This window comes from Anabrus simplex, chromosome 1 (genome assembly GCF_040414725.1).
Source record: "Anabrus simplex isolate iqAnaSimp1 chromosome 1, ASM4041472v1, whole genome shotgun sequence".
NCBI classification, from domain to species: Eukaryota; Metazoa; Arthropoda; class Insecta; order Orthoptera; family Tettigoniidae; genus Anabrus; species Anabrus simplex.
This window is the reverse complement of record NC_090265.1, coordinates 1,762,794,151-1,762,807,661: the sequence shown is the minus strand read 5'-3', so window position 1 is coordinate 1,762,807,661 and position 13,511 is coordinate 1,762,794,151. Positions and strand designations below refer to the sequence as shown.

The window sequence follows — 13,511 nt, the reverse complement described above, 5'->3', positions numbered from 1 at the left end:
TGAACTTGTGTCAGGCTCCTCACTTTCAGCTACCCTTGTATTTTCCCGACTCCGATGCTATTAGGTTCCGAAGGCTAGGGCCCTTGTCTTTCCTTGGCCAATATCTTCGTTTTTCGAAGTGTCGGATACCTTCCATATTTCTTTCTGATTAGTGTTAATAGAGGATGGTTGCTCAGTAGTACTTCCTCTTAAAACAAATATCACCCCCATCACCACCAACACCACTACTATTTTCATAAAATTACTGATGTGTTACCTACATGAGCAGGGTTTAAATGTTAGAGCCTGACTTACCGTCTCAGTCGAGTGATCCATTAGAAGGTACCCCTTCCACCAGGTAATACGAGCGGGAGGCCTGGATCCAACAGACTGACAAGACACCTCGTACTGATGACCCACCGACAGTGGCTGGCTCTCTCCAAGTAGTCGTACTTCCAGTGGCCGAACTAGAGAAAGAGAAACGTGTGTTAGAATAAATCGACGAGAAATACTATTAACGTAAGGATTTAAATATTTTTATATGTTACGTATATAAAATAGGACTTATATTTATTACAAATAGGGTAGATACGTTCACTATTAACTTCTACACTCAGAACGTAAATAACTCGCGAGGCAACGTCAAAAAGTGCAATGGATAGTGGAGCGCGTATCAGACAATACTTGATATTGTTCAGACGAGAAAAACAACAGATATCACTTATACTTTTGTAGATTTTTTAAATTTCTATGTGAAGTTCAAACCAGTGTAGCGGTGGGAAGTGCCCAAAGTTATCTAAAATACACGGTGTTTTATATAAAGATTCCATTACTTACAGAGGAAGCAGCAGGCAACAAACGAAGGAGAAAGATCGTATAAATATTGGTCGCAAAGACAATATCTTCGGAGTTATGGTCCTCTACCACTACTACCAGTGGTCAATGTATTTGTTCTACTCTTCACAGCATGTGCTCGATGTGACCGCCATGCAGACTTCCACCCTATGTCGCATGAATCGCGTATTCGTTGGAACACGCCTAGCTGTTGCCGGATTGCATCACAGGCATTGAACACGCTTTTTCGTAGTTTATCCACATCATTTATGGGAACCGTATACACCGTTGTCTTCACATGTTCCCCAAGCCAAGAATGTAATGGATTAAGGTCAGGCGAACGGGCAGGCCAATGTATTGGCCCTCCGCGACCAAACCATCGCTCATGGAAGACTCGTGTTAGGTATCGCCTAACCCTGCGATGCAAATGGGCCGGTGCTCCATCATGCCTTCCCGTCGTTTGTTGCATACGACCCTCCGTAAATTATTGGAACATCGTGATCATTGATAGTAGTGGTAGCGGACCATAACTCCGAAGACATTGGGTTTACGGCCAGTGTTTACAGGGTCGTTTATTCTTCATGTGTTGCCTCCTCTGTAAATGTTGGAACGTTTTCAAGGACACTGTATAGCATTGTTCATACCTCAGTCACTTTCATATTGCCAAAGCCAAAGATCGGACTGACAAGCAAGGGTATCCAACTGTTGTTGCTGACTTTTGAACAAGACCAGTTTATTTATGTCTCAGGAAACCAGAAACGGAATTTGGTGCAATTTGACGTGCTATGGACCGCTGGAAGTGGAAGGAGGGGAGGGAAATATGGAACGCAAAGAAAGTAATTGATGTGGAACCGGTCTGGTAGTTACAGTATGTATTAGATGTGAATCTGACCTGTTGTATGCATAGACTGTTACAAAATGAAACCAGTTATGGTCGTTAAGTTGTTTCTTCGGTATATCGGAGGAAAAGCCAACTAGGGTTGATCGCATAGTTTTCGAACAGATTAGAAAAACAGCTACTCGATGAAGACGTTCTTGTTGGAGAGAACAGAACTCTTATGGTAGATGAAGAAGTCACCGATGAAGATGATATTGAAAGTGATTTTGGGGATGATCCAGAGATACAGCTAGAAAATGAGACGACTTCAGAAAATGGTCCAGCATGATATGGCAGTGACGAGACCAGTGGTTCCTCGTATTATCCATCAGTACCAAAGAAGAATAGAACAACATTTTCTGAAGGTTACTTGGCTGATACAAAATTTGGACGAAGCAGTGCAGAGGAAATGATCCTTCACAATTGTAACCTCCTGGAGTAGCCCTAGACATGCCCCTTACAGTCAAATTCACTACTGTAATGGCACGAAAATAAAAATAAAAACAAGACAGTTTTGCAAAACTTCGAAAATACGCTGAGACGACATGGCAGAAACAGGAAGGTGCTACAAGAAAGATCAGCGACCGGTCAGTGATCAGCTCATTGCAATGCGAAAACAACATGGAATTTTACACGACAGAATGCTACGAATATGGGCGCTGTCTTTTAAAGCACAAAATTAATCCACACAACACCTTAACATTGAAAGTTTCCAAATCAGGGCTGCAGTGGTCCAAGAGAAAACCCAAGAGTGTTTCTCGCAAAATCACGCATAAAATTGGCAGCAGATTTATTGGCGATACCGCTGATATAGAAGAGAAAACTGATGAGTTTGTTACGGAAGTAAGGCGTTTCATTGACGAGTATAATTTTACACCAGAGCAGGTAATTAATGCAAATCAGTCAAGATTTTGTATAATTTATATTCTGAGAGAATTCTTACCGTTAAGGGAGCAAAGACGATTTATGGTAACGTGGGTTCAGTTGCAGCAACCACCTACTCATACATGATAATGCCTGTTATTTTAATGTTGGCACCCTTCTTCCACACATGTACGTTCCTATTTAGGAACCCAGTGGGAAATTTCCATCAAACATTACACTTGAATTATCCAATGTGAAGGCATATGCTGCCAAACCACCAAACGTGACAAAACAGGATTTAAAAGTGTTCCTGGAACAGGTGTTATGGCAAAATTATTCTTTTGGTTGTTTCTTGGACAGAATATAAAGATGATGATATATACGATGACTCGATGAAACAGGTTTTTTTGCTAGTTGCTTTACGTCGCACCGACACAGATAGGTCTTATGGCGACGATGGGACAGGAAAGGGCTAGGAGTGAGAAGGAAGCGGCCGTGGCCTTAATTAAGGTACAGCCCCAGCATTTGCCTGGTGTGAAAATGCAAAACCACGGTAAACCATTTTCAGGGCTGCCGACAGTGGGGTTCGAACCTACTATCTCCCGAATACTGGATACCGGCCGCACTTAAGCGACTGCAGCTATCGAGCTCGGTACGATGAGACAGTTATAGGAGATGTTGAATTTCACAAAAAGCTGATCCCTGCAAAATGTACTGGATTGGTACAACCAGTGGACGTTTGCTTTTCTCGTCAATTCAAAAGTATGGTACGCTTCATCACAGATATGATAGTGTTATTGCCCACAGTTATAGTGTGTTAAAGAGAAAATTTCTTCGCATTCAATCGCGTGTGCACATTCAATTTTCGGCAAATAGATTCAAAACAATTGATCCGATTTCATTTCTTCAAATGTAATTACACCGATGAACATCCAGGATCATTTCAGACACCTTACGAATACTGTTTCGAGAGTGGTTTGGGAAAAGAATGTTTCAAAGATGCCTACGTTCAGCTTGCCTTCATTTAATGTGCTCACTGTGAAATATGTGTATATCTAGACTACGGATTACTTATCGGCCTTCACGTCTACTGCACTTGAACTGTCATGGGTTCATAATGTATTTTATTTCCAGTATTTAAACGTTATTGAATGCATTTGATCGCCCATCCACAATATTCAACCGCGCTTGGACTAATATGCACGAGGATTCCTGCCTTTATGTCTACTCATTGTCTATATTTGGCAGCTCGCAGCTCATACGATTCTTGCCCATAGCAGCTGCACTTTGCATGGTATGCATATTTCGATATTTTCTATTCAACACACTATATACTGTAGATTCAAAATGCGCGCAACAACAGTTGGGTACCCTTCTTTGCGAGACAGATCGATGAAAGCAATAAGCTTGCTCTTATCCCTTCTGCTCTTTTAACACTAGAGATTAGACTGATGAAAATGAGTAAGATGGCGTCTACTGTAATATACGCGTAGGAGTGCTCTGTCTGTATCTCGCAGAAACCGCATAACTGGTAGCATATTTGTCCTGCAAGTGTGTGCTAAGTGAACTTGTACAACTGTGGTTCGAGTTTGGACATAAATAGTAACAGATATGATCGTCCAGAAGGTGAATAAGCGAATTAATGCTTTTTACGCAACGATGAAGGACTTTGAGGCCCGCTTTCAATTGTTATCCAGCTCTGCCGACCCCAGAGCAGAGTCCCTAGACTCACTGAATCAGGATTTTCGAGACTTCTGAGGCGCCACCTCCTGCGAACTTGCCGTGCTAGCAACTTAGCACGGCAGCTCGACCATTAAGAACTCATTGATGAAGGTGAGAAGTAGAGTCGTACGAACTGCCTCCTAATCCATGGAACTCCGAGGAACCGCGGGAGGATATTTAAGGGAAAGTCGGGGAAACTTTCCAAACGAAGTTGAACTGGACTTCACGATGGAGAGTTTCGACCGGTGCCACAGGATTGGGCGGCCTCAGCGCTCAGCAGCTAAAGTGGTAACTACAGGTAGGCGCCCTATAATAGTTAAATTTACCCGTTACCACTAACGTGACCGAATGTGGAAGGCGAAGCGGCTCCTGAAGGGCCTTACCAAAAGTCCCTCACCAAAACCCGTAAGACCTAAACCTTGCTAGGGATCACTTCGGGCCATCCTGCGTCTGGACCCAAGACGGACGCATCGTGATTCACCTTCCTAATGGGATGAAAAGATCCATGACCACTGTCGCGGAACTGGACAGCATAAAAAATCTGCGGGATAACAGTGACAACTGAAATGAAATAACACAGCTCGATAGTGTATTTGTTTGTTATTCATAAGTGTTTCTGTAAGTGTATTATGTGCGTGTGTGTGTTAGTGGTAGTCAGCGTAAGCATTTATCAGGATGTCGAGGTAAGTTGCATGCTATTTCTACTATACTATTTCGTTAACATTCCGTTATTCAGCTGATCCTGAGCTCTGTACCTGACACTGACCTTGGCAATATCCCCTCTCTCACCCCGTCACCCTTACCACAGGCATTCTCCTCAAACAGACATTATATCGCTCTACCAACGGGTTACAGTGCTGCCATGTCAATGCACTCTCCTTGGTAGTGCACTTCGATGAAGTTCAAGCCATAATGAGGGAAAATAATATCCATATTCTTGGTATTAGCGAAAGCTGGCTTACACCGAGCATACCCTGTGGTGTGATACAACTTGACCGGTATTCCCTCTTACGTCACGATAGATCCGATAGCAGAAGAGGAGCTGGGGTGGCCATGTACTGCAGAAACGACTTAAAAAGCCAGGTGATATGTGTATCACCTAGCAATGCGCAGCTAAGGCATGTTTGTTGAAGTCATTATAAACCAACAGATACTCCTTATAGTTATTGTATACAAGTCACTCAAAATAACAAATATGATTGATTTCGAATTTCATTTACTTGACCTACTGACTAGTTACGAGCATATTGTTGCCATAGGAGAATTTAACACTAACCTACTCCCTAAAACATGTAACGTGCTCCCCTACGTATTTATTACTAACGAAACTAGACAATTTATTGACATGTTTTCCTCCTGTGATATGATCATCCTCTGTTTAGAGCCTGCTAATCACACTTAAACAGATAACTACGAAACACACACGCTCATTGACCACATTGTGACAAATAACCCAAACAAAGTTATAACTCACGGCCAGATTCCAGTTCCAGCCATCTCCACTCATGACCTTATCTACCTATCCCACTTCCTCCGAATGCCAAAATATAAACCTATGTATGTTATTTCCAGAAAAACAAAAGGCAAAATGTATGACTTAAAACACGACGCTTACAACCTACCCTCGAATGACATACTCCTATTGGACGATATAGACGCGAAAGTAATAAATCTGTACGATAAGCACTCATCTAAAAGACAAATATTACTTGCCCATCTTGTCCTAGGCTAAATAATGAATTTAAAAACATGATGGCCCACCGCGAAGCACTTTATCGACGCTTTAAAAGTGTAACGGTTCAAATACCGTTACAAGATGATATCTGTATTTTTATTATTTTATCTGTATTATTATTATTATTATTATTATTATTATTATTATTATTATGTTATCTGTGATATTGTTACTATTATTGTAATTATCAGTCTTATTTAATTCGATTTTGCAATGCCTGTTGCTTGCAAGATTGTACTTAGATGTATGCATATATACGTATATGTAGATTATCATTAAATACCTGTACAGTGAGAGTTTCGATGTATCAGATGTGGAAGTGACGTTGTTATCTTGCTATACCACTGGCGATTCTGCCAAGTCATCGCCACTCCATGGCTACGTCATCGTATTTATTTAGATATGCGCTCAGAGAGTCGGCCGCCCCGGGCGATTTCACCACTGTATGTAATATCTGTCGCGTAGGTGGGAGTATGTCATTGTTATTTCTGGAGATTACGTAGTTGTGTCAACCAACGTCTATAAAAGGTGGGTGCATATTGTAGCGTCAGTCATTAGTTATACGGATGCAGTACAGTGAAGAAGTCTACTAGATCAAGAGGCCTTAGTTGGTCAGTCAACGAGTGTGAACGAGAGATGGTGAAGACTTAGTGAGCCATTAATTATTGGTCATTGAGAGAGTGAGACCAAAAGGTTGGTCGCTCACTCAGTTGAAGACACGGACGCAAGGCTTACCATGGAGTCAGAGAGGGCAACCCTGGACCTGCCAAGAGGTAATACCATAGTGACTTACAAAGAAGTCAGATGATATGGAGAAGAAGCAGTCACAAGGATGTATCACCAAGTTAGGCGTGACACATCTACAGTAAACACCAGATCAAAGGAATACGTCGTAATTACACTAAAAGTGTTGAAGGTACAGTCAAGTGAATCAGTGAGGGAAATATTTCGTATAAATTGTTAAATGTCCGGTCAAGAAGAATTCAAATTCATGCCTAGTTTCTTTCAGTTGCAATGTCATAATTTCATATTCTCATCTGTTTTATCGCAACAAGACTCACTATTTTTTGATATATTATTTAAAGAATATATATTGTTCTATCAAACGAATTCATAGTTTTATTTCAATGAAAGTAAAATATCTTAACCTCAAAATTAATGAGGAAACCGAACGCCAATCTCCTTTTCCCAGAACTTATATAATTTGTTGTCAAAAGTAAGCTTATTACCCCACACCCTAGAGATAGTCAAGAGTCTCATTCTATTATTGCTGCACTGAGTGGCAGCTGGCGCCCTTCAAATAACGTATGTGTAAGTAAGCAGGTAACAAGTAAGTGTGAGTACAAGGTCCGACGAGTGTGTATTTTATTTAATGAATGTTTATTTTCAGATTTTCCATTTTAAATGCAGATATTCAGATTTTTCAAGTAAAATGCAGATTTATAATATTTGTAAAATTGGTAAGACAGTTAGGAAACTCACAAAAGAAACTCGTGACCAAAGTGACTTCGAATATTATCGGGTACTTAGAGATCCAGTTAAACAGCTCTTTAGAAACATTACTGCAAATATGAATTCTAGCAGTGCTTGGAACATGCTTCGTTCCTTAGGCATAGAGAAACCTCAGCAACAGCATGTGCCTGACATACTACTCGATGAGTTAAATGAGCTTTTACTGAAGAAAAAACACAACCTAATGTACTAAATTCCCCAAACTCAGTATCCTACTCCGTAATGAACCCTTTACCTGACCAAGAGCATTTTTACATTCCACCCCGTTATTACTAATAGAGTCAAAAAGTATTATATTTTATCAAATAAAAAGCCAGAGAAGTGCATGTTATCATTATAAATTTCTTAGACAACATTATTGGTGCTGTTTTATCAATGATTACACACATTTTTAACTACTGCCTAAACGGAACCTTTCCTTCACTATGGAAACTAGCCAACGTTATCCCTGTGCCTAATAAACCCGACCCCTCCCAACCATCTGACCACAGATTAATTTCCTTTTTACATGCAATTTACAAAGCACTCGAGCGTCTGATTCATGAACAGGTGTTGGAATAATTAAACAACTATTCTCTCCTAGACCCATTGCAATCTGGCTTCAAGAAGGGCCACAGCACAACAAAAACCCTGCTCAAAGTGACCGAGGACATTCGACATACAATGGATCAAATACTGGTGATAATAATTACCCTTCTCGGTTTCAGTAGCGCATTTGACACTATAAACACCCATGCTCTATTAAACAAGATGAAATCTTACTACTTGGATCAACGGACTATTAATTTCATTTCATCGTACCTCAAAAATCGCGCGCAACGGATTATATCCCTTGATAAATCCTCTCACTGGCTAACCAGGAAGGCAGGTACTCCTCAGGGCAATATTTTAGGCTCTTTGCTCTTTATTTTGTACATAAACGACATTCCATCTCATTTAAAGAATTGTAGCTACCATCTTTACGCGGACAAATATACGGTCACTGTAAGATCTATAATTTACCTCAAGCCATAACAGGCATGAATGTTGGCCTTCAGCGACTTAATGCTTACTCCTTGAAAAATTTCCTCCTTCTTAACCCCTTCCACGACGCAAGCAATGCTTATTGGCTCTAAAATTTGCTGACCACACTACGATACGAAACTACTCTTCCCGTTATACTGAATGGCAGAGTTTATTCCATTCAACAAAATTATAAGAAATTTTGGAGTGACAATGAAAACTTTAAATTGGTCGGAATGTATTAACAATGTTTGTAAATAAATATTTTTGATACTTCATCCATTTAAAAAATCCAGCAAAATTTTGCCTTGTAATGTGAGAGTGAAATTCATACAAACACTAGTGCTTCCCGTCCCTGACTACTTTGACGTCATTCTTGTAGACGCAACAAAAGAGCAGACTTCGAAACTTCAGCCAACGCTTAATTGTTGCCTTAGATTTGTGTACACTCTGAGTTGATACTCATGTCACCCCATAATATCACATTATTTCATGACTGAAAACTTAAACGACGAACGTATCACACACTGATACAGATATACCGACTGCTCTCTGAAGACATACCACTTTACATTTCATCCCAGCTTAAGTATTTGTCCTCCTTTCTCAGCATTAATACCCGCTCTGGTTCCTCCATTTCTATTCCTGTTCACCAATCCTGTATGTATTAAACAAGTCCTTTCTTGTGACGGGCTCAAAATTTAAGACTGCTTGCCGAGACCACCTGATGAATGCAGCTAACTTGTATGACTGGATGATCGAATAAATGTGAATGAGAAAAGTGCTATGTATTTTTGTGTAGGTTATTATTTACTATATAATATTATGTACTCAAACTCTGCTCCCAATGATGTATCAGTACAGTGGATAAGTGTAAGAGAGGGCCAAGAGCCCTAACTCCGCCACCTACAAAGGCATAATCTATATTAATAATATTATAAAGAGGAAAAACTTGTATGTTTGTTTGTAACGAATAGACTCAAAAACTACTGAACCGATTTTAAAAATGTATTCACCTATAGAAAGCTACATTTCCAGTGAGTAACATGGGCTATATTTTATTTTCCAAAAAATTCGAGGTGGGGGGCACGGGGGGTGGAGATAAAAAAAGGCTAATATAGGCAAAATACCGAATTTGTCGTATAAGGACGAGACAAAGCTCAATTTAATCCTCTTGACGTAAGGAACAAAACTCGGTAAGCACTGCGGGCCCAAAACCATGTTTTAAGGTCCTAAAACCAACCATTACGGAGATGTTGGCACCACACTACCCCTGCTCTAGGAATCGGATAAAGTAATGAACTGCCGTAACCATGGCAACGTCAGCTCCAGGATTCTACAGCAGCGAAATTATCTGCAATATATCACAAAAACCTAACATGTTACAGACATGAAAATTGATATTTGGAATTCCCTATAAAAATAAAAGAACACAAATATTCGTTTTCAGGAAATCCACTTAAGGGGGACGGGAGGTGAAAAGAAGTGAGGAAGGAGTTGAATTATTTATATGAGGATACATATATCTCAAAAATGAAGATGTTAGAGACTTTAAAATTGGTACTTGGAGTCTCCTTTAAAAATGAACACACTCTTTTTGGGAAATGCACTTAAGGGGGTGAAAAGAATAAAAAGGAGGGCGAATTTTTAAAATGAGTGTCTTCTACCGCTTTACCCACACCTGTGGGGTTGCGGATGCGAGCTGTGTCGCACATGTAGATTTGACCCTGTTTTACGGCTGGATGCCCTTCATGACGGCAACCGTATGTGTAGGGATACAATCTATACTTCTATACTAATATTATAAAGAGGAAAAATTTGTATGTTTGTTTGTAACGGATAGACTCAAAAACTACTGAACCGATTTTAAAAATCACTTCACCTATATAAAGCTACAATGCCAGTGAGTAACATGGGCTGTATTTTTTTTGAAAACAATTCGAGGGGGAGGGGAGACGGGGGGAGATACAAAAATATTAAAATAATAGTCTAATATAGGCGAAATCGAATTTGTCGTACAAGGACGAGACAAAGCTCATTTTAAGCCCCTTGACGCAAAGAACAAAACTCGGTAAACCCTTCGGACCCGAAAACCATGTTTTAAGGCCCTAAAACCAACCGTTATGGAGATATTGGAACCACAATACCCCTGCTCTAGGAATCAGACAAAGAAACGAACGGCCGTAACCATGGCAACGTCAGCTCCAGGATTCTACAGCAGCTAGATTATGCATGTACGTTCGGGCATAGCTGCCAACCAGAATTGATACACATATGACTTACTATCTGGAAAAAATAAGCTGTTGTGAAAGACGCTCATAGCACTCCTTTGGGCGGGGATGGAAAGGGAGGGAAGTAAAAAAATAATAGCCCCGGAGATCTCCGTAGTACAGCGACCAGCGGTTGCCGACGGGCCTCCGTTTTTACGTACTGGCTTAGGTTTCAGCATTTTGCGGAGTCTGTTACCTATAGTTTAAACTATTTTCTATCAAATCATGGAGTAGTAGGATCACTGATGTTATTAGTGCCAATATTTTAGTCCTATATACTGTACACAATTGTCCGGATGGTGCGCCCATGACTTGAAAAAATTTCTCAACATTTATACTCAGATTCATTATATGATGTGCGACATGAGTGACAAACCCTGAGAATGATAATTCTCGATAATTATAGTAGTTTCTTTTATGCATCGCGTATTTCCTTGATCATTTGTAATAGTTACGAATTGTTGGATCAAACAAATACATTCAATAGCCTAATATTTATATTTGTGGTACTATCTAGCGGAAGTATACTTACACTAAACCTGCAGCTTTGTGAAGGGAGCAGGTATATCTAGGTGGGAATGAAGGAAAAACATGGTAGCAAAAGATCTTAGAGGTCGACGCTAATTAGGAACTAATATTTAGAGGCCGCTATGAAGAAAAGAAGAAGATACACTATAATTCCAAACATGACAAATAATTTCTACGTACTTATATAAATATCTAATGAAGTCAGTCACACCGATAGTATGAGTAACTAAAGCCAGTTTCTGATAACCCGTACGAAGAACGGGTACTTCTGCTAGTAAATAAATAAATTGGTTAACCAGCATCATAAAGGCGGTTTAGCACCATCAGTAAAGACCTCTAATTTACTACTCTAAAGGTCATTATACGCCAATTTAGACGACTTAGTCTCGCGTTTAGGTAGCTAATTAGAATTTATGAGCACCGGGCGAGTTGGCCGTACGCGTAGAGGCGCGCGGCTGTGAGCTTGCATCCGGGAGATAGTAGGTTCGAATCCCACTATCGGCAGCCCTGAAGATGGTTTTCCGTGGTTTCCCATTTTCACACCAGGCAAATGCTGGGGCTGTACCTTAATTAAGGCCACGGCCGCTTCCTTTCAACTCCTAGGCCTTTCCTATCCCATCGTCGCCATAAGACCTATCTGTGTCGGTGCGATGCAAAGCCGCTAGCAAAAAAAAAAAAAAAAAAAAAAAAAAAAAAATTGAGCCTGGCTGAGTGGCTCTGACAGAAGAGCGCTGGCTTTCTGAACCGAAGTTGATGTGTACGACCGCTGCTCCGATGGTATTTGAAGGTGCCCTTCCAGAAATTCAAACCGCGGCCTCTTTGATGAGAAAGTGGTGACACCACTCGGCTATCACGGCCCCGTCTACAAGATTAGATTTAGAATCAGTATTGCATTTCGTTGTCTTATGTTTCTTCGAAGGTGAAACCTATTTTTCTCTAAGTCGATGCCCACTGTCGGTGGCGACGCTAGAATAACACCCATGGTATCCCCTGTCTGTCGTAAGAGGAGTGTAAAAGCTATTTGGGAGTGTGATTGATGACCACCTAAATACCGGCGTTGCTTCCACTTACTTGTGCCAGGCTCTTCACTTTCGTCTATCCTGCCCTACCTCCCATGGTCAACTCTTGTTGTTTTCCGAGCACGACGATATTACAGCATACGATACCTAGGGAGACTTTCATTTCCGCACCCCTAGACACCTTGCCTTTCCTTGGCCGATACCTTCATTTTTGAAGTGTCGGAACCCTTCCCTATTTTCCCTCTGCTTGTTAATACAGGATGGTTCAATCAATCAATCAATCAATCAATCAATCAATCAATCAATCAATCAATCAATCAATCAATCAATCAATCAATCAATCAATCAATCAATCAATCAATCAATCAATCAATCAATCAATCAATCAATCAATCAATCAATCAATCAATCAATCAATCAATCAATCAATCAATCAATCAATCGTATACACTTAGGGCTGACGCCCGTCCTTATCAATGAACTTTTGAAATTTATCGAACATTTACCTTGTTAATTAATTCCAATCCCTTACTCCTCATCCTGTAAATTAATATTTGCCCCAAATCACCCTCTTGAATTCCAACTTTATCTTCAAATTTTGATCTTTCCTACTTTTAAAAGTTCCACTCAAGATTATTTTATGTCACTCCACGCCAACTCACCACTGACAGCTCGAAACATACCACATAGTCGAGCATCTCGTCTTCTTACTTCCAGGTCTTCCCAGCCCAAAGTTTGCAACATTTTAGTAACCCTACTCCTTTGTCGGGAATTACCCAGATAATCGTGCTGCTTTCCTTAGAATTTCTTCCGGTTCTCGTATCAAGTACTCCAGGTGAGGGTTCCATACATTGGAACCATACTCTAACTACGGTCTTACCAGGGACGTATACGCCCTCTCATTCACATCCTTACTACAATCCCTAAATATTATCACAACAATACGAAAATATCTGCAACCTTTCTTAACAACCTCGTTAATACGATTACCCCAATGAAGATCATTCCTTATAGTAACACCTAGGTACTTACAGTGTTCCCCATGAGGTACTATCACCCCATCAACACAATAATTAAAACTGAGAGGACTTTCTCTCGTAGTGAAACAACTTGACTTGGCTGCCCCGTTTTACCTCTTAACCCTCCACTGCATGAATTATTTTTCATTT

General features: G+C 40.4%; 1 protein-coding gene across 1 annotated transcript in view; it reads right to left on the bottom strand.

Moving 5' to 3' along the window:
* Positions 1-13,511, bottom strand: part of LOC136864405 (nephrin-like) — a 1,213,465-nt gene that overhangs the window by 213,272 nt on the left and 986,682 nt on the right. The window contains exon 6 of the mRNA XM_068226736.1: positions 295-446. Coding sequence (XP_068082837.1) covers positions 295-446 — 152 coding nt within the window. The remainder of the gene's footprint in view (positions 1-294; positions 447-13,511) is intronic.